General features: G+C 56.2%; 1 protein-coding gene across 6 annotated transcripts; it reads right to left on the reverse strand.

The window, feature by feature from the left end:
* Nucleotides 1-30: 30 nt before the first annotated feature.
* On the reverse strand, nt 31-20,395 carry ARHGEF1 (Rho guanine nucleotide exchange factor 1). 6 transcript variants are annotated; one of them, XM_053604870.1, is made up of 31 exons: nt 20,199-20,395; nt 19,202-19,602; nt 15,881-15,923; nt 15,720-15,803; nt 15,093-15,206; nt 12,557-12,655; nt 12,354-12,396; nt 11,847-12,093; nt 11,437-11,466; nt 10,658-10,757; nt 10,409-10,505; nt 10,290-10,325; nt 9,909-10,046; nt 8,704-8,809; nt 7,186-7,353; nt 6,749-6,894; nt 4,822-4,968; nt 4,440-4,522; nt 4,125-4,250; nt 3,903-4,017; nt 3,684-3,784; nt 3,367-3,444; nt 3,114-3,189; nt 2,824-2,991; nt 2,167-2,254; nt 1,946-2,032; nt 1,553-1,620; nt 1,355-1,441; nt 773-936; nt 600-700; nt 31-375 (listed from the first exon to the last, which is right to left on the reverse strand). In XM_053604870.1, the coding sequence occupies exons 3-30, from the start codon at nt 15,902-15,904 to the stop codon at nt 617-619; spliced, it is 2,904 nt and encodes a 967-aa protein (XP_053460845.1). In that variant the 5' UTR covers nt 15,905-15,923; nt 19,202-19,602; nt 20,199-20,395; the 3' UTR covers nt 31-375; nt 600-616. The 6 variants fall into 6 exon arrangements, with proteins under 6 accessions (XP_053460845.1, XP_053460848.1, XP_053460843.1 ...); XM_053604873.1 differs by lacking the exon at nt 19,202-19,602 and having other exon boundaries at nt 3,684-3,781; XM_053604868.1 differs by lacking the exon at nt 19,202-19,602.
* Nucleotides 20,396-20,470: the final 75 nt, after the last annotated feature.

Consider the following 20,470-nt stretch of genomic DNA (forward strand, 5'->3'; position numbering starts at 1 on the left):
CACCCTACCCTCACAAACACAGACCTCTCTTTAGATAATATATATTAAAAAATAAACCTCCAATTCAGGGTATAAAAACAGAGCAAAGGCACTTGGGGGTGGGGGGTAGAGGGGTGGCCCCCACAAGCAATACTGAGATAGCCTGGGACCTGGGGGTCGCTGTGGTGCCCACCCTGGAATGAAGCCCTGAGTCTCCCCCAAGCAGAAGCAGGAGAGAGAGAAGACCGAGGCCAATGGGGACACAGTGACCCCAGCTGGGCCCCTCCTAGGCATGACCTAAGCAACGGCTCCCTCTCTTCAGGCCCTCGGGGTATGAGATGCTTCGGCAGCTGTGTGGGTGGGGGACCTCTCCCCATTCCTCTCCTTGCAAAAGGCCTGGAGCACATAGGAGAAGGGAGACAGGGAGAAATGGAAAGGGAGAGACAGACAGGGAGCAAGGAGAGAGAGGAAGGTGGGCAGAGGTGAGAGGAGGTAGAACAGGGAGATTTAGAAAAGACAAAGGTGGAGGGAGAGACAGTGGGGCTGGAGGGCACAGGAACACCTGCAGCCCTCTCTGGCCCCTTCTCAGGGCAGCGCCCACCCCTAGGTCCCCCACTCACCTGCCTGGACAGGGGCCTCAGGTGCAGCCAGGATTGGAGACAGGGTTCCCCCCAAGCTGAGACAGGAGGGGTCGCAGGTGGCAGAATTCCTCCTCCAACTCCTGGGGGGGTTACTAGTGAGGGGGGCCCCCTCCTTCCCCAGCCCACTCAGGGTCCCCCGTGCCCTGCCCCACCTCCAGCTGCTTTATGATCTCCTCCAGGCTGAGCAGGTTCTCCTGGATCTCCTGGGTCTGCGCTGGGCTCAGGGGGCCGCCCCCTGGGACCCCATCCCTGTCTCGGGGAGGCCCTGCCACACTGTCTTCCTCCGCAGGCAACAGGAGCTGCTTCAGGGACAGCACTGGCCCAGACAAAGGGGTAGAGTCAGGGGGGCAGGGTTTGGGCCAAGGTTCAGAAGAACGATTCCAAAGGGGATAGGCCAGGTGGGCGAAGCCCAAGGGCTGGAGTTGGGGTGGGTACCAGGCAAAGCTGAGCAAATGGGGTTGGGGGATTAAAAAGGGGTGCAGAGATGGGGTTAGGGTTAGTACAGGGGCAGGAAGGCCGTAAGGATGGAGATGTGTCCAAGAAGAGGATGACTTTACGGTCAAGGAAGAGAGACATGAGACCACCTGAGACGGTGGTACAGGCTGGGCAGGCAAGGTGCACTTGTTTTCTGACAGCTGAGCATATGGAAATTTGAAAGACGGAGGCTTGCTCCAGTTGGAACAGAGGCAGTTTGGGCTGGTGGCTGTCCAGGAGGGGGCAGAGCTGTTGGCTACCTTTCCTAAGGGCTGTGGCAGCAAGCTGGCCCTCAGGGCCTGGTCTGCAGAAGGGCAGGAGGTCATTGAGGATTCTCTCTGTCCGGGCTGTGTGGGGGAACAGGGAGGGTGCTCAGAGCCTGCTGGGCTTCTGACAGACACCTCTCATTACCCAGGACACCCCCATCCAGCCCCTCCCCCACTGCCCACTGGCCTCACCATCAGCTGGAGGCATCTCTCGGCCACCATTGCCGTTCTCAGAGCTGCTGAGGAGGGGTTCTCGGGTGCTGAGAAGAGGAAGTGCTAGGTGACCCTATACACCTGGCCCCAGGGAGCAACAGGGACAGGGAGACAGAGAGCTGGAGGTGGGGACTTGGGGAGGTCTGAGGACAGAGCTCAAGGCCAGGAGACAGACAGAGAGGCCGAGATAAGGAAGGACAGAGGCCCAGAGGTAGGAGACAGAAAGGGCCATGGTGAGGTTAGCACAGATGTACACACATACATATACATACACACACAGAGAGTTGGGACTTGGGTTCCAGGGATGCACAGGACAGCCAGCTCTGCCTCCTAACCTCCTGAAACTCCAGCTCCCTCCCTGGCCCCCCTCACCTGCTAGGGCTGTGCCGGGGCTTAGGGCGGGAGGCAGGGGCAGGAACCTTTAGGGATCCAGCGGTCTCAGTGATGAGGGCACACCAGCTGGGGAGATAGGCCAAGCCCCGGGCAGTTAGTACCCTAGGTCCTGCACCAGGGCCCCCACAGCCCTTCACTGTCTCTGGGAGCCCAAAGGCCTGGGCCTCCCCACCCATGCTCAGAACCCAAACCCCCCTCACTTCTTCCGCTCCGACACAGTCTGTGCCACCAGCTCATAAATCTGGGCCTCCTGGTCCCAGGTAAAAATGACGTAGAAGGCCTTGTGATCTGCGGGAGGTGGGGAGAGGAGATGGGGCTCAGAGCCAGGGCCCTGCCAGTGTGGGCCCCTCCCAGAACACAGGCTGGAGGTTGGAGAAGCCCCCCAACCCTAAAGGTGGCACCTTCAGGGTTCCCATGACTCAATTCACCCCTCAATGTCCTGCTAATAAGCATCCAGGTCCACCTCCTGAGCCCTCCCTCTCACACCCCTTATAGAATCAGGCGACAAAGCCTCTAGCCACTCCCACCATAAAGCCACTCCCAGCATCTGTGGCCCTGGTGGACCTCCTACACAGGTCCATTGTAGGCAGCATGTTGGCAAATCTCAATCCCTCCTCTCTGGGCTCCCTACTATTCCCAAGCAGGATCAGAGCAGCAGCCTCTGTGGAAACCCCTGGGACAGCTTCTCCTCATGTAGGAAACCTGCTCAACTCGGCTCTGCCCATACTACCTCAGCCATAAGCCTACCCCGTTCACAGCATCCCCTTCCTCAGAATACCTGCTCCCTGCTCTCTAGAGGGTTCTGCTTCCTGCTCATGGGGCAGCTCTGCTTAGACAAGCCTAACTGCTGTGCTCACCGGTGGCCACCTCGCGGGTCATGGCGGAGGTGAGCCGCAGCACAGGCCGCAGCATGGTCTTGCCATCGGGCGTGGGTGTGAGCGTCCGGCTATGTGACTTGAGCAGCAGCCGCTCGTCCTGGCGTTGGAGCAGCAGCAGCAGGTCGTCCAGCAGCAGCACGTGGACCTCTGCAGGGGTGGGGGTGGGGGTGGGTGGGAGCTGAGGCAGGGGCTCACCCACTGCCCTCCATGTGGCTTGGCTCCCTGCCACCCCCCCACTCTCTGCCTGCTGCTACCAGCCTGGCACTCACCCACAGCCTTGTCTTTTGTCACCCGCCATGTCAGTGGGCCCTCGTGGACCAACTTCTTCTTGGTGATGTCCAGGTTCTGGGGACAGGAGACAGTGATGGCCCACACAGGCCAGAGGTGGGGAGGGCAGGGATGATCATGGGGGAGGGATCATAGGGGTCATGATGGAGGGCAGCATGGGCTGGAGGCTCTTTCCCCAGAGGAGCAGGGCCAAGGTAGGTGGAAGGGAGGGAGGGAAAGGCAGTCAGGGTGCACCTTGAACTCGCTCAGCATGGGGTCACTGCTTTGCCGAAGGTGGGACAAATCCAGACGCCGCTGATAATCCTTGAGACGCTGGGGCAGAGAGACCAGTGTTATAGGGACAGGCCCTCAGTGTTGGGACTGACCCACAATGACCATTGGAGGGATAAGCCCAGAGCCAGGCCTGACCTCCAATGACCCTGAGAGGAAGTTGCTGAGGGCCAGGCCAAGCCCTGGACACACAGAGACTCTGAGGGGACAAGCCATGAGTCAGGCCTGACCTCTGGACAAGTAAAGGTAGGGCTATGTGGCCACACACTGCCAAGGCTCACCAGCAGGTCCTCCATGTCACGCACAGCTTGGTTGACGTGGTGCAGGATTTCACGGCAGCACTCAGCAGCTCGCTCCACTTTTTCTCGTTCTGCGGGCTCTTCTGGAGGCCAAGGAGAGACCCGCTCCCGTGAGCCCTCACCTTGGAGGCTCCTGGGGTGGCGCCCAAGGTGAGTGAGAGGAGAGCTGAGGCCCAGAGGGGCTAGCTGGGCAGGCAGTACCTGTGTTGTGCCCGATGCTCTGCAGGAGCAGGGGGTACTTGGTCAGGCGTTGCATTTCCGTGGGGATCATGTCCTTTAGCTGCAGGCGGCGACACCGTGGTCGGCTCTCAGCCTCCTGAGGGGAAAACAGTGCTGAGATGGCCCAGGCCTCAGGCTCAGCCCTCTCTTAGGAGTCTAGGTCGCCAGGTCCCTCCTTCCCAAGATGCACGACCCCCACCTCACCTGCACAAAGGCACAGAATCGAGGCTCCTTGCGCTGTTTGGCTTTGAGCTGCTCTAAGGCAAATGACTGGCGGCTGCAGAAGCGAGAGGAGATTTTCTGGAACCAGGAGCCCTCAGCACCATCAAACTACAGAGAGATTCATGCCAGGGAGGTGTCTCAGGAGGGATGGGCAAGAACAGAGCCCCACATGGGGATGGAAGCCTAGCGCAAAAGGACAGGCTTGGGGTTCAGGCCCTGGAACTCGAACAGGGAGAACTTAGGACCTTGTTCCTGGGGGCCCCTGGCAAGGAGGAGGGGACAGCTGGGCACCCTCACCCGGGCCAGTAGCACATCTCCGATCTCTTCAATGAGGTAGCCACTGTCCTGTCTCCGCTTCATCAGGCGATCAAGGAATAAGGCTGTGAGGGGCAGTGAGGAAAGGGGGTGCTCGGTTAGGGCCCGGAAGGTGGTGTATTGAGATGTGGTGGAGAGTGATAGGGGCCAGGTGAGCCTGTCCCTGACCCCCATGTGCTTAGATGGCATGTCTGTCTCTGCCAAGTGTGAGCGCTGGGGGTCGTGGCGGGTTGTCCCCCGTGTGGGAACAGAGGCTGCCCATGCAGGTGCTCAGGGAGGGCATGTTGCTACAGGGTTACCGCAGAGGCCGCAAAGGAGGGAGACAGCGGTGGGGTGCGCAGAGGGGCCTCGGCCCTGTACTCACAATGCACCTCGATGAGCTCATCCAGGCTGGGGAAGATGTTCTGTAGCTCCTCCTGGGAGAAGAAGCCCCCATCCGCCATGGGCTGGTAGAAGAGGTCATGGAGCACCCTCAGCATGCGCACGTGGGCCGCCTCAGTCACCAGCAGCTCTGCAGGGCCACCAAAGCAGAAAACACATGAGGGACAGTGCAGACTATGGGGACAGTTTGGGGGAAGAGCAAGAGGGAATGCATCCTAGATGTTGGTGGGGGTCGGGGGGGCTCTCTCTAGGTAGAGTCATTTGCTCCCTTAAGCAACCACTGAGGGCTCCTTGACCCACTGCCTTTCTCTTTTTGCCATGGCAGCCAGCCAGGAGACTCATGGTCCCAGTTTATCTATCATAGGACTTTTAGTGATAAAACTGGGAAAGTCAGCCAGGCGGGGTGGCTCATGCCTGTAATCCTAGCACTCTGGGAAGCCAAGTGGGTGGATTGCTGGAGCTCAGGAGTTAGAGATCAGCCTAAGCAAGAGTGAGACCCTGTCTCAGTTCTAAAAACAGAAAAATTAGCTGGGCATTGTGGACGGCTCCAATAGTCCCAGCTACTCAGGAGGCTTTAGCAAGAGGATTGCATGAACCCAAGAGTTTGAGGTTGTTGTGAGCTATGACACCACGGCACTCTACCCAGGGTGACAGAGTAAGACTCTGTCTCAAGAAAAAACAAACAAACAAACAAACAAAAAAAACTGGGGAAGTCCTGGGCAAACCAAGATGAGTTGGTGGGGCAACCCCCCTACATCCCGCCAGCAAGCTTGCAGCTGTGTTCGATGTCTAACTAACTGTCCAGCCATGTTCTCAGCCTCTGATCTGGTGCAGTGATTCTCTCTCTGCACAGGCTGACAGCCTCGGATCCAGAGAAGGTGCACGCATGAGTTCCAGAGGCCCAGAAATCCCCTGAGACTAAATGCACGATTTTGTGTTATGCATATTTTTCTGGAGGGAAAAATTGCTATGCTGTCCAATGTGGTAGCCACCAGCCACATACAGCTCTTTACATTTTAATTAATTAAAATAAAATGAAATTTTAAAATTCAGTCCTCAGTTGTATTCACTGCATGTCAAGTGCTCACCAGCCATGTGTGGCTTGTGGTTACCATGCAGATAAAGCACATTTCCATCATTCCAGAAAGTTCTATAGAATAGCACTACTCATATTTTTATCATATCCTCAGAGGGATTTGTGACCCCAAAAAGAGTTCACCTACTGCCCTAAAAATTCTCAATGAGTACCTTTCTAAAAGTAAATCTAAATGAGTTATGTTCTATTAAGTAAGCTGTGAATAAATGTTCAAACAAGCTTCTGAAAGTATTCTAATTCTGCCACTGCTCTCCCCTCACATACAATTAGAAAGCATAGAAAAAAAAAAAATCAAGACCAGAATGATACACCTACCACCTCTCCACACAGAAGCAAACATTGCTAATAGTCTGATCATTTCCCCAATCTTTTCCTGGTGGGAATCTTTCCCCCCTAATCAATTAAGGTCATACTGAGAACAATACACTCAAATCATGTCATCTTCATGACAATCTCTGGAGGTGGGAACTAATAGTGCTCACGTTTCACAAATAAGGAAACAAAGGCTTACACCAGAAATACAATTTTATGTACTGTTTTGGATCTTCACACCAGCATTGTCCTGAACTGCTAAAAGTTCTTGGAAATGTCCCCTTGACAGCCGCATTCATGTCCCATCTAGCGGCCATCCTGTAATTTATGTAACAAACTGTTCTCTGCTGAAACAATTTGAACTTGGAATAGGTTGGAACTGCCTTCAAGTCTTTCTCATGGTAAATAACACCAAGGCAAACATCTTTCTGTATCGGCCTCTGCCTTTGCTAGAGCTGAATTGTGTCCTTGGCAACAGCAGGGCAGGTAGGGTGGCACTCACCGCTGATGACCTCCTGCCGCTTCACCTGGCTCTTGGGCAGACTGTGCAGGGTGTCTGGGGGGACGAGCTCCCGCCAGCCCGGAGGCTCTTCTGGTTCCAGCTCTAGTCCTGCCCGCCCTGGCTCGGCCTCATCTCCAGGCTCAGGGCTGTGGACAGAGGCCTTGTTAAGGCCCCACCTCAGGGAACCTTTGATTTCTTAGTGTTCAGCCCCTCTGCGTGGTCTCAGCATTTGATGCCCCCAGGGTGGCCTGTGCTGCAGACCAGTCCCCAAATCTCTAGAAGTGTTCCACCCACTCCTTCTCCAAGGCCAGTGACCACAGGTGGCTCTCAGTGACCTCCATGTCTGATGCCCATTTCTCTGTGACTCTGGCAACAACCCCCCTCCCTGATTCTCTAGGCTTCCTCAGTGGATGGTGGTGGAGGGGGGAGTGACCTACGTGGCTCTTCGGGCAGGGCCAAGCACAGCCGTGGCAGAGCTGGGGTCCATGTCCACGTCGCTTCTGGAGCGGCCCCCACCCCGGCCCTTAGCCCCGAGGCTGCCCCGGGAAGGCCGGCGGCGGTCACTCACCCGCAGGCTCTCTGAGCGCCCCAGACGCCCTGATAGCCTGGACCCAGAGGCCAAGGACAGAGTCAGGCAGTGGCCGGAACCGAGATAAGGAGAGACCAAGACAAGGACAGAGATGAGGAGAGAACAGGACAGAGATAGAGACAGGGGAGACCAGGACAGGGACAGAGACAGGGAGAGACCAGGACAGGGACAGAGACAGGGAGAGACCAGGACAGGGACAGAGACAGGGAGAGACCAGGACAGGGACAGAGTCAGGGAGAGACCAGGACAGGGACAGAGACAGGGGAGAGACCAGGACAGGGACAAAGACAGGGGAGACCAAGACAGGGAGAGACCAGGACAAGGACAGAGACAGGGGAGACCAGGATAAGGACAGAGATGGGGGGCGGCGCCTGTGGCTCAGCGGGTAGGGCGCCGGTCCCACATGCCGGAGGTGGCGGGTTCAAACCCAGCCCTGGCCAAATTAAAAAAAAAAAAAAAAAAAAAGGACAGAGATGGGGAGAGACCAGGATAGGTCAGGAGGGACAGAGATGGGCAAAGTCCAGGACAGGGATCACATGCAACAGAACAAAGTGGAGTCAGAGGAGTAGTAGGATTTTAGGGGTGCTGGGGGTGGCCAGGAGGGACACTGAGGCTTGGTGGGGAAGGGAAAGGGAACCCAGTGTGGAACACAAGACCAACCCCCTCCCTCCCCTGTGGCAGGGGGATGGAGACAGAGGGAAGGATTGCCATACTTAGCTCTTCATCTGGGAGGGTGATGTCCCCACCCAGCCCTCAGTGGGGGTGAAGGGGAGGGGCTGGCCATGGGGGAGGGAAGGGGCTGGAGAAATGGGGGAGGGTCTAGCCCTCCCCCCCGCCCAGGGCCCAGGCACCCACCTCTTCCACCTTCTGGGGAGAGAGGGGCACAGGGTCAGAAGTAGACCCAGCTGGACTGACCCACTTCCCCACACCCACCACAGGGTCCCCAAAGCAGCAGCACATGGACAGGCAGGGGGCATAGCCTGTCCCCCAATTCTAAGGGGGACAGGGCCCCCGGGTGCACGTGCGGAGCACAGAGGGTGGGGCACTGAGGGAGGGCACTGAGAGGCAGGAGCAAGGCGGCAGCTCAGCTGGCAAGAGAAGGGGAAAGGAAGCGGAGGGCAGGCAGAAGCAGAGAGAAGAAAACCAGCAGGAGAGGAGGAGGGGAAGGAAAGGAGGATGGAGGGAGAGGAAGGGGAGAAGGGAGAAGAGATAAAAGGGAGGAAGAAGGAAGGTGAGAAAAGAAAAGGGGGAGAAGGAAAAAGAAAGGAGAGGAGTGGGAAGATGAGGAAGAGCAGGAGGAGGAGGAGCGTGGGAGCAGACCCCATCCCTGCCCTGCATGGCTGTAAGCCTCCGCTGGCCTGGGTACCTCTCTGTCTCTGCTCCCTCCTCGATGCTTTCCGGGGGTGCTGGGGGCTCCAGGCTGCTTGGGCCCTGCAGGGGTGGGTCCCCCAGCTCCAGGGGGGTGTCAGCACCTATGAGGGTGGAGGGGGTGAGCGAGGCTGGCTGGCAGGCACCTGCAGTGACGAGACCCAGGGCTTGAGTTTCCTCTACTGTGGAATGGAGGGTGGTCGTAGCTGCCCTGTTCCTGGCAGACACCAAGCGGCTACTCTGTACTTCCATGGGGGACAGATGTTAAGACTTCTGGGCCAGGCATGGTGGCTGTAATCCTAGCACTCTGGGAGGCCAGGGAGGGCAGATCACCCCAGCTCCAAGTTTGAGACCAGTCTGAACTACGGCGAGACCCCATCCCTAAAACAGCTAGGCATTGGGGCAGGTGCCTGTAGTCCCAGCTAATCGGAAGGCTGTGGCAAGAGAATCACTTAAGCCCAAGAGTTAGAGGTTGTTGTGAGCTATAACGCCATGGAACTATACCAAGGGTGACAAAATGAGACTCAAAAACAAAAACAAAATAAAACTCCTCTGAGCACATGGGTGTGGGTAGCTGGGAGCCAGGTAGGTGAAGAGGCAATAGCACTGGTGTGACCCCTGAGCCCACCCACCCAACTAGACAATAGCCATCCTGAGGCCAGGGACCAGACTGGAGGCCTGGGTGCCTCCACATCCTTGACCCTCAGCGAGGCCTTTTAGATACAACCTATTTAGCGATAAGGAAATTTAGATTCAGAAAAGGGAGCAATTTCTAAGATATGATACAAGGAAACACAAGAGCCAGGATCTGAACCCAAGCAGCTGTCAGAGCTCCAAGGGGCTGAGAGCCACATAGCCCTGAGGGTTGTGAGAGGTGAGGCTGATGGTGCCAGCAGGCTCACCATCTAAGGGGACATGGAAATGCAGCTCAGAGGGCAACTGGCCTTGTGCTCAGACAGGGTTCTGAGACCTGAGGCCAAGGGGGCTGAGGGGAGACATGGCACCAGGAGAGGGCAGGGTCTGGGAGGGAAGCACAAGAAGGGCACCCCAAGGGAAGGGGAAGGTTATTAGTAATGTTAGTGACCAAGAGTAGGTGCCCAGAAGCAAGGAAATGTCAGGCAGGGAAAGGTTTCTTTCTTGGGGGTGCCACAGCGGCCTGGCCCACTCCTGCCATGCCCTGTGAGCCCCCGCCCATACTCTCACCTGGTTCCCGGTCTGGGCTATCCCCAGACAGAGGGTGCAGAGAGACTCCAGGGCTGTCCTGCCCAGGAGCCCCAAGATTCCGGTCCCGAGACGGCATACCCAGGACTCCCTTCCGGTCCGTAAAGCCTGGCTTCTCAGCTGGGGAGATAGCATGGGAGAAAGAAGGAAATGAGAAAACAGCAGGTCTGACCCCTGGCACCTGGGAAGTCCAAGATGCTGTGTACCCAACCCCTCTTCCCCATCACCAACAGACCCCTCCTTTTCCCTCAGACCCAGGGGTCCAGGCCCCCAGCCCTTGCTCCCTTAGACCCAGGAGTCTAAGACCCCAGCCCCCCCTCCTTTAGGCCCCCAGGTAGGATACTCTGGCTACAAGTCTTTTACCATCAACCTCGCCTTTCAGGTGTCGAAAATCTGGAGCTGAAACAAGAGAGTGGGACAGTGAGGGGCTTGTGGTCTTGGGACAACAGGACAGGGCAGAGCAGCGGCCAGGACCAGCTTACCCTGGGGCTCTCCCCGGTTCCAGCGGGCAGCGTCCAGGATGCTGCTCAGTCCTTTTTTGGTCTTGGGAGGTTCGTCTGACCGCCGGTTCCCCATCACCTATGGGAGGATGAGGGGCAAGAGGGACCTGAACATTTCTGAGACACCAATAAAGTGGAACTTGACCCCACGTGTCTAGAGTTATGAGGCCCTCTTGGCGGGGATGAGGAGCGGGTCCTCTGCAGAGGGAACTGAGGCACTGAGGGAAGCACCTTTTTCCGGAAGAAGTTCCTCCCCGACTTCTTGTCCCCAGTCTTGGTCCGCACCCCAAGGTGACGCATGTACAGGCCAATGGCATTGACCACAGCAGCACTGTGGGGAGGGGTCAGTGAGGGCCCATCAGACACACAAATGCGCACATACACTGTCCCTGGAGGCAGAGACCCGGCCTTCCCTTGCTAACCCCACATGAGTGAGTCCCTGAGGAAAAGTTTAAAAAGACAGGGTCAGGGGCTCATGCCTGTAATCCCAGCACTCTGGGAGGCCAAGGCAAGTGGATTGCTTGAGCTCACAGGTTTGAGATCAGCCTGAGCAAGAGCGAGACCCTGTCTCTAAAAAAGAAAATAGCCGGGCATTATGGCAGACGCCTATAGTCCCAGCTACTTGGGAGGCTGAAGCAAGAGAATCACTTGAGCCCAAGAGGTTGAGGTTGCTGTGAGTTATGACTCCAGGACACTCAACCCCAGGACGATTGAGTGAGACTCTGTCTCCATTAAAAAAAAAAAAATTAAAGACAGGGTTCAGGATGTTGCTCAATGCCTAAGCCCCAGAGGTCCAGGGTCCCCAGCTCCTCCCTCCTGAGACACAGGGGTCCAATCCCCAGTTCCTCCTCCCTCAGAAGCAGGAGTCCAGTCCCCAGCCTCCCTCTCCCTCAGACTCAGGGGTCCAGTCCCCAGCCCCCTCCTCCCTCAGACACAGGGGTCCAGGCCCCCAGCTTCCTTAGACACAGGCATTCACATGCCTCTCCCCACCATCCTCCCTTCTCCATCACCTCTTTTCTTCATCAGTAGAGATGGTATGTCTGTAGGGAGAAGAAAGATGTTGGTGACAATCTCGCTAAGCCTGGGGTCCTTGCCACCTAGTCTGGAGGTTGCCTTCCCCAGGGATGGGCAGGGAGAGAAGAGGTAGAGAGGGGGAGATGGCAGAAGCCAGAAGCGACTGGAAAGGACCATTATGAGCATGAGGAGGATATCTGGTCTAGGAGGATGGGATCAAGCGCCAGACCACAGATAAGATCTGGAAACAGTAGGGGGGGGACTTTGATGCCAGGCCTGAGAGAAGAGTCACCCTAAATGCTAAAAAAGGAACCCTGAGCTGAAGAGTGAGCCCACACACCAGAGATGAAATGTGCCAGAGGCAGCGGGGGTGCCCCAGTGGCTGGGGAGGGGCTGGCCCACTCACTGCATCTCCTCCAGGTGGGTCAGCAGCCGCTCAGCCACATGCCGCTCCCGGGCCTCGAAGCTGGCTCGGTCCCGCCCAACCCAGACCTCCAGCTGGGCCAGCTCCTGCTCCCAGGGTGTCATGCCCATGAGCCGCTTGGAGCGGAAGTCCTCCAGCTGCCGGCCCACGACTGCCTGCTGGCTCTGCACCACCTCCACCACAAACCGCCGCTGGACATCCTCGGATAAGAGGTCAGGTCGTGTGCGGTCTGCAGGGACATGCACAGCCTGAGGACCAGCTCCTCAGTCACCTAGACCAAGGTCCCCACCCACCCTTGGATTCCAAAGGTCACTCTTGCTTTGCCTGCTACTGCCAAAAGGGAATGAATGAGTCTGGGCAGAAGAAATGAATGAGTCTCAGCTACCCTCGCAGAGCAGGGGAGTGTGGCCTCCTCTGCTCCCCCCACCCCACTGTGTGCCTTCTGGGAAAGACCTCTCCCCAACCCTAGTTCCCTCTTCAGCGTCTTACCAAGTTCAAAGGCCACGCTAGGAGGGACAGACACTCGCAGAACCTGCCCAGGAGAGAGACTAAAGTGAGGGAGGACAAGGAAAGGTGGACTGCATCCCAGGAGGCCTGATGGGGAAGGCCTGGACTGGGCGGACGCTGGGGCACACAGTGGCTCTCAGGGCCGGGCAGAGTGTGGGTTACTGGGGACTTGTGAAGTCTCTCACCGCGGTCTTATCCAGAAAGCTGTGGCAGAAGTCAAGGAACGCCTTCTTGACCTCCTTGGGGCCCAGGGAGCTCAGAACATCTGCATGCAGGCAGCAGAGCTGGGGGCAACACAGGGAAAGTCTCTTCTGCATTCCCTCCCAAGCCATACTCTCTTTTTGAAGCCTATGGGGTGTCCCAGCCTCCTGGCCAGGCCAGGGCTGTGGGACTCAAATGCTCATTTGATAAGCACTCCCTGATCTCCATGCCCACCCCAAGGCCCTCACCTCCCCTGCCTCCCTGGGGCCACCATGAGCTTTTTCTGACTTCTATCCTGTGATACAGTTCTCTGTCTCCTCCCTATAGTGAGGACAACTATGACTACTGGCTATAACGAGGGCTTACCGTGTACCAGATGCTGTCCTAGACTGTACCTGCATGAACCTGTGCAATCACAGCCACCATCCTTACCTCCCTTTTACTCATGAGAAGACTAAGTTCAAGAAACTTGCTAAAGGTCACTCAGCTAGTAAGTGGCAACACTGGGATTCAAATCCGGGCAGCCTGTCTCCACTATATCCCATTACCTAGAAATGCAGCGAGCACTGTGAGGGCTTTTCTTTGGGGGGAGGGTAGGTTGATTCATCTGTGTCCAGACATGACCCAGAGCACACTGAGGGTTTAGTAAACAGACAGGAGCGCAAGTGGGGCTCTCATGTCCCTTCATCAAGCATTTCCATAGGCTGCCTAAGCGCCAGCCCTGGGCTGGGCGATGCTGCCAACACAGTGGGGACTGCAACTTGTGCTGGCTCCTGGGGACTCTCCCCTGGTAAATGACATAGTCTTAGTGTGCTGGGACTCACTACAATGAGGGAGGGACTCTCTCCACTTCAAGCGGGTATAGCAAATCTGTTCTCCCAACCCACAAGATAGAGTGCCCAACAGGGAGCAGCCCAGGGAGCCACTCTCCTCCTGACCACTCCCCTAAGCTGAGGAGGTAAGGGAGCAGCATGAAAATAAATCTCAAAATGCTGGGGGCTGTCTGATCACCTCTGGCAAGGCCTGAGGGTCCCTAATCCTCAATTTACACATCTGTAAAAGATCACACCACTCAGCAGTCCCTAAGCAAAGGTCAAGGATCTGGAGTTCTGTTCTAGAAACCACAGGGCTCAAGTGGGGACCCTTTGCCCAGAGGACCAGGGCCTCCAAGCCCCGGAAAGAATACGGACAGGGGAGATAATGACAATTTCCTCATTTTCTCTCTCTTTTTGGAGACAGAGTCTCATTCTTTTGCCCAGGCTGGAGTGCTGTGGCATTAGCCTAGTTTACAGCAATCTCAAATCCTTGGGTTCAAGCAATCCTCCTGTCTCAGCCTCCCAGGAGGGACTACAAATACCTGCCACAATGCCTGGCTGGTTTTTCTATTTTTAGTAGAGATGGGTCCCAGTCTTGCTCAGACTGGTCTCAAACACCTGAGCTCAAGTGATCCTCCTGCCTTGGCCTCCCAGAGTGCTAGAATTACAGGCGTGAGGCACTGCGCCTGGCCTCTTTTTTTTTTTTTTCTTTGAGACAAGGTCCCATTCTGCTGCCCAGGCTGTAGTGCAGTATGGTCATCATAGCTCATACTTCAAATTCCTGGGCTCAAGGGATTGTCACAACTCAGCCTCCCGAGGTACTAGGATTACATGCCTAAGTCACTGTGCCTAGTCAATTTCATTTTCTACCAAGTTAAAAGCTTTGGTGTCAGTACACATAGCCTTCTGTCTCACAGATGACGTGCCCTTCTTTCTGTACCCCCAGGTATTCTCCTAGTTTTCTGGAGGGATATGCTGTGCATTTCCATAAAGAGCGCAATGCTTGGGGCTGTCCTGTACTCCTGCCTGGTGCTGGGCTGCACTGGGTCTTTTTGGGATGAAACCCTTGTGCACAGGCCCACAGACCCAGTGTCTGTGCTGTGGCTTCTACCTCCTATATCATCTGGTGGGTTTTCTGGACTCAGTAAGGTTATGCATCTACCTCTCCCAGATATCTTCTGGCTCATCCAGGAAGTTTCTAGATCAATAATTATGCTCTGTGTCTGCCTCATGGGCTGCTTGTGGTGGTTTTCTTGTTCTGGAAGAGGGGCTGTAGGGACACCTAGGCCTGGCTGTCTGACAGCTTTCTCCCAAGCACCAGCCTGAATGACTGACTGATGCCACCTTCTGAGAAGACCTTGCAGAGAAGCATCCGTGGAAGGGCACTGTCACTGAAGGGTGGCATTGCTACAGGCATGAAATGGGGGTAGGAAGGGGATGTGGTTTCTGCCTGGCTGCTGGATTCTCTGGTGCTCTCTGTGTGACCCTTCTGTGTGAACTCTCTTAGCCTGCACAGGGACCTCACAGGTGACTCCTTCAATCTTGTCTACATCCCATGGTAGCCTCTCTGGCTCTCATCTACTGTGCTATCTATTTCTGAATCAGGTTCCCAGGCCCTCCTGGCTCATCATCACTGGCCTAGCTCACTGAAGACTGGCTTATCCCAGCCTCACCCTCCCCTGTGCCTTCCCAGCCTTGCCCTCACCAGGGGTCCTGGCTCGAATTGCAGGGCCACATGCTGCAGGAGGGCCATGAGGTGGGCCGGGCGCCGCTTCACCTGCTCCAGGCTCTGGAACTGGCTGTTTTGCTCCTCTGAGTTCTGGGGATGGGGATGGGGTTGAATACAATGGGGAAGAGAGAAGGGGCCTTGGGCTTGATTCTACCCAGTCTCTGGCTCTTCAGGATGGATCCAAGCTGGGAAGGTCCTGGGAACTCAAGGATGGTAATGGTGTCTCTGCTATAAGGGTGACAGCAGAGGCAAGTGGGCAGGTAGGCAGGGAGGACGAATGAAATTTAAGGCTGTATTGCTGGCCAATGAGGACAGAAGTTAGGCAAGAAGGAATGGGGACCCATGCTAAGGTGGAGAAGGAGGGAACAGTGATCAGAACTGGGATTGAGGGATAAGAAGCGTGGGAGTCTATGCTGTAATGGGGTCTCTGAGGATGGGAAGGGTGAGATGAGGAAGGAGGTGCCAAGAAGATGAGAGAACGAGAGACAGGCTGTGGCAGGGGGCCAGGGACAGGATCTGAGGACTGAGGACTGTGGTGGGAGGGGACACGGCATAGGATGCTGAGCCTGGGACGGAAGCTTTTCCACCCCATCTCCTGCTCACCGTCTCCAGCTCATTCTCAAAATCCTCGTCCTCAGCCCCGATGATGCTGATGGGCACCAGGCCAGGCCTGGGGGGCCCTGGAGGCTGTGAAGGGGGGGGCTTCAGTCCACAGGGCCCCCCTCACAGCCCCAGTGCTCTCACCCCTGGCTCTCCCCACTCACCACCCCTCCGGCGATGTCTTCCATCTCCCTGGACTCCACAGGGCTGGGGGAAGAGGAGGGGTGGTGGTTAGGGGGTGGATGGAGGAGGCCGAGATGGTTACTCACAGATTCCTGGCCCAGGTGTGAAGGTGAGTAAACAGCCTCCCCCCATCTGGGCCTCCGCAGCTCAATGGGGCCTCTGTGTGGCCACAAAGAGCTCTTCAGAGGCCAGCAGGGGCGGGAGCCCAGGACCAAGCCTGGGGGGCGGGGGGGGGGGCTGGAGGCTCAGGAGGCCTGGTCCCAGAGAGGGCTGTGTCTGAAAGTCTGTAATTTTGGGTCCCTGATGGAGGAGGAGGCTGGGAGCCAGACTCTTGGGTTAGAGGGGGACTTGGGGGCGGGGGCCGGCTCCTGACAGGGCAGGGCCTAGAGGCAAGCAGAGTTGGGAAGGCTACAGGGAAGGTGGAAGGAAAGATCTGGGGTGTTGGGGGCTCTCCTCTGGTCTGTGACAGGCCTGGGGCAGGATGCTGCCTCTGAACCCACCAGCCCCACTTCCTGTGACAGGAAGTCACAATGGCAAACCCCCAACCCTCAACTCTCTCTATGTAAGAAAATAAAACCCTGAACCCTCCTTCCTTAGGGCAGGAGTCCTCAAACCCAGAAGGTCTTCCCTCCCTCAGGAGCTTCATATCTTTCCTGGCTTCTAGTCCCAGAAAATGAGGTAGGGTCCTCAGCTATCCCATCCCCAGGTGTGTCTGTCTTCCTCCACCCTCTGTCCCTCTTACCACCCCTCCTTTCCCCAGCCTGCTCTCCTGGGCTGGCTCTCCTCAAAGCTGCCTCATGTCTCAGCCTCTCTTCTCCCTGTTTCCTCATTTATCTCCTTCCCTTCCCCCAGATCTGTCTCATTTTTCCCATGGACTCTGCCTCCTCCCCTCCTCTCCCATCTCAGAGGCTATGCCCCCTTCTCCTTCTCTCCCCCATCTCTGTGCCTTCCCACATCTGGTTTGGGCAGCCGCCATCCTCACACCTCTGGGTCCCGGTCTCATGTGCTGTCTCTCATCTCTCTCCACCCGCTTCTCTCCCCATCTCTTGCTGCCTCTCCTTGAATCTCCACTTCTCCCTGAGTCTTTCCACTGGCATCTTCTGTGTCCTTAATTAGTCTGACTAATGCCATGGAGCCAGTGTCATGCGGGAAGGAGCTGTGGAAAGAGGGGTGTGGTGGACCATGGGGGAGTCCCCACAGCCCTAAGCTATTTATAACCATAGCTGCCTGAGACCCACCCTCTCCCTCTTTCATGGGCCTCCTTCCTAGCTCCCCAGTAAACATTAGTTATGATTTGATCATGACTATTAAACAATGATGCTTTCTAGAGAGTCCAAATGCCATCTTATGGGTCCACCCAAGCAGGCATAATTTTTATTATTTTCCATAAAGTACATTTGTCTAATACCCAAGCCTGGGCAATTCCATATTTGAGCATTGTTAAAAATTTACATTAATAAACGTGCAAACCAAGGCAGAAAAGTAATAGTAATAATTTATTATGAGAGCTAAACTCACATAGCACATACAGGGTCCTAGGCACTGCTTTAAGTATTTCTCATGTATCAAGAGATACATGAAAAGCCTCCCCAACCATGAGCAGCCCATACTGTTCTTATTCCCATGAGAGATGGGACTCACACCACCAGCTACAACTTCTGGGCTGGAAAACATGACCCTGAACATGAAAGGTCCATACTCATCTCACTCAAGTAAGGAAAGGTTCAACTCAGTCAAGGAGATTCCAAAAGCACAAAGGAGAGGGGGTAAACATATTATCTGAGCAGATGCTTGGCGTCAGGCCCCACATTGTGCCCTTGACAAGTACCTCCTTATTCCTCATCATGATAATGTGAAATAGCAGCTAACCCTAAGTGCACTTAGTGCTGTGCCAGGCCCAGCATTCCTGTTTTATAGGTATTAACTCATTCAATCCTTTCAATGATCCCAAGATGTCACTGTTATTCTTATCCCTATTTTTTTTTTTGCAGTTTTTGGCCAGGGTGGGCTTGAACCGCCACCTCCGGCATATGGGGCCAGCACCCTACTCCTTTGAGCCACAGGCACTGCCCTTTTACCCCCATTTTATAGAGGAGAATGAGGCACACATTATAAAAGACAGAGCCAAGATTCATACCTAGGCAGTCTAGCTTAAATGCATTGCTTCAGAGTGTGGGGACCCCCATCCTACCCTTTGGAAATTAAAATCTAAACCAAAGCTCTAAGACACATCAAGTCTCTTTATGGAGTTATGGTGCCAGGAAAAGTCAGCGGCATGTAATCACTGGAATGCAAGTTGGACTCAGATGCTCCACAAAACCTGGGGTTCAGAGAGCTTAGGGCAGGGAGTGTTGGCTATTTAGGAGATGAGGAGGTGAAGGGGTCCCACCTGAAGAATTACAGGTGAAGCTCTAAGTGGGTAGATGGATCTACAGGCAACTAACAAGGCCTGGGGTCTAACAAAGGGAGCATTATGTGGATGGGGATCTAAGGGGTTAGGGAAAGTTTGGAAAGTCCACAGAGCTGTGAGTTGTAAGCTAGCATACGTGGGGGACTACATGGGCACCTGGGTTCTACCCAGAGCTCAGGGACTACAAGATAATTGAGCTGATGATCCAGGGTCTCCAAGAACCTCTGGGAACCTTAAAGAAGGCCTTGGAACGTGCAAGGCCTCAGATTCTATTTGACACATAGTGGGTCTAAAGGATCTGGGGGTCATACGGGATCATGATTCCATGGGGAAAGAAGCCAGTCACAGGACCTGGAGATCCTTAACAGAGGTGGAGAATTCTATAGGGGGTGTGCAGTGGGTCCTGAGAGCCAAGGTCTACAGGGCCCCAGACTCTAGGGGATGCTCTTATTGATCTATGAAGACCCCACGTCTGTAAGAAGTTAGGTCTCCAATGCGGGGAGGGGGGTGGCTAGCAGGAGCCTGGAGGGTCTGTAACACCTTGTAATCTCTAAGAAACGCGGGGGGGGGGGGAGGTTGTCTACATGAGTCCCAAATCTTATGTGGACATGGTGGGTCTACATGGCCCTAAATCCTACAGGGGACGTGGCAATGTGCACAGCAGGGGATGTCGGGGAGGACGCGCAGAGTTAGGATCTGACGCCCGTCAGGGTCCGCGTCCCTCACCTGCTCCAGGTAGGAAGAGAAGCCACTGCAGTCGCCGGAACCGAAGCCTCCGCGCGCCGGCTCCAGACTCCCTCCACCCCCGCCGTCGAGTCACTCTAGCCGCCCCAGAGGCCCCCTTTGCTACAAGCTCCACTCCTCCCGCCAGCCGCTCTAGCCCGGCACCTACCAGCTTCTGCCTCGGCGACTCTACTCCTCTCGCCGGCCGCTCTAGCTCTCCACTGCGCCACGCTGGCCAGATAAGGTCGCTCTGGCCTGCCTTGGAGGGCCGGCGTTTCCGTATCTCTACTGCCCCCGTCACTCTCCTGCACTCCGCCCCCCGCCCAGGGGTGCAGGTAGTCTCGACCCCTCGCCGTAGCTCAATTGGAGATCCGAGCCGCTAGGGCGCTGAGCACCCGCACCTCGGACTGGGGCTCCCCCCGCCCTATTTTCCTTCCCAGATGGAAGACCAGCTGAATTTCCAATGCTTGTACATCAATTCCTTCCGCGCCCCCACTCTCCCTTCCACTGGAACTGGAATGCAAAACTCTTGGATATGAGCCTACTTTCCCCTCTGACAAGCAGCGTAACCTGCAAAGAAGTAATGACGTCTCCTCAGGCCTCAGTCTTCCCATCTGTACAATGGGGGAAGGTCTCCAGCTCTCTCCCTTACACTCATCTCCCAGGGAATAATAAATGACCCAGAAATGAGCTTTCCGAAAACGTGTTCAAACATGCTCTCTGCAACTTGCACTTTTACAGTGGCCCACTGGCGTTGTTATTGTCGGGTTTTTTCTTTTTAGGGTGGGCTTAAGTATGCGGAGTTGGAGGAGCGCGCTCAACACCTGGCAGTTCAAATCCGTAATGGTCTCACGAAGTGTGCTCCCTGGGACAAGTCTGTTCCGCTCCCTGGGTCTCCGTTTTCCCACCCGTACAACGGGAGTAATCACCCGTCCTCCACTGAGCAGTTTAGGAGCCTTGACCCCAGCCTCGCACCGCTCGTCCCCCCGTACGGGGCACTCAGCAAGTGTTAGCTGTCCCCTCTTTGACCCTTTTGACAGATGGGAAAACTGAGGCCCCAGGAGGCCCCTCAGCTGAGGGCAGCGCCCCAACCGCTCCCTCCTTCTCCTCCCACTTCCCCTAGCAGCCGAGGGGAGGGAGGCCGGGCGGGGCCAGGGCCGGCGTACCTGGTGTCCGCGCGGGGAGGTGACCGGCGGGGCGCCCGAGGTCGGGCTCGGTGATCCCGGGCCCAGAGTCCCGGCTCCCGCTTCCTGGCTCTGGCGGGGCAGGAAGTTGGGGCGTTTTTCCGGAGGCCCCCGCCCCGCCACCCCTCCCCGCTTCCTGCCGGCGCCCCGCGCCCGCCCGGCACCTCGGCTTCCTTCCCCTTCTGCCGCCCTCCCGCGCCCTCCCTTCCGCGCTCCGCCCGGCCCCGCCCCACCCGCGGCCGCTCCGCCGCGCC

Source organism: Nycticebus coucang, chromosome 10 (genome assembly GCF_027406575.1).
Source record: "Nycticebus coucang isolate mNycCou1 chromosome 10, mNycCou1.pri, whole genome shotgun sequence".
In the NCBI taxonomy this organism is placed as follows: Eukaryota; Metazoa; Chordata; class Mammalia; order Primates; family Lorisidae; genus Nycticebus; species Nycticebus coucang.

Coding starts and splice junctions, on each gene's coding strand:
- ARHGEF1 (XM_053604868.1), bottom strand. CDS start 15,904: ATGGAAGACATCGCCGGAGGGGTG. Junction 8,810..9,908: donor TAGCCCAGACCGGGAACCAG/GTGAGAGTATGG, acceptor CCACCCTCATAG/GTGCTGACACCCCCCTGGAG. Junction 6,895..7,185: donor GGCCCTGCCCGAAGAGCCAC/GTAGGTCACTCC, acceptor CTCTGTCCACAG/CCCTGAGCCTGGAGATGAGG.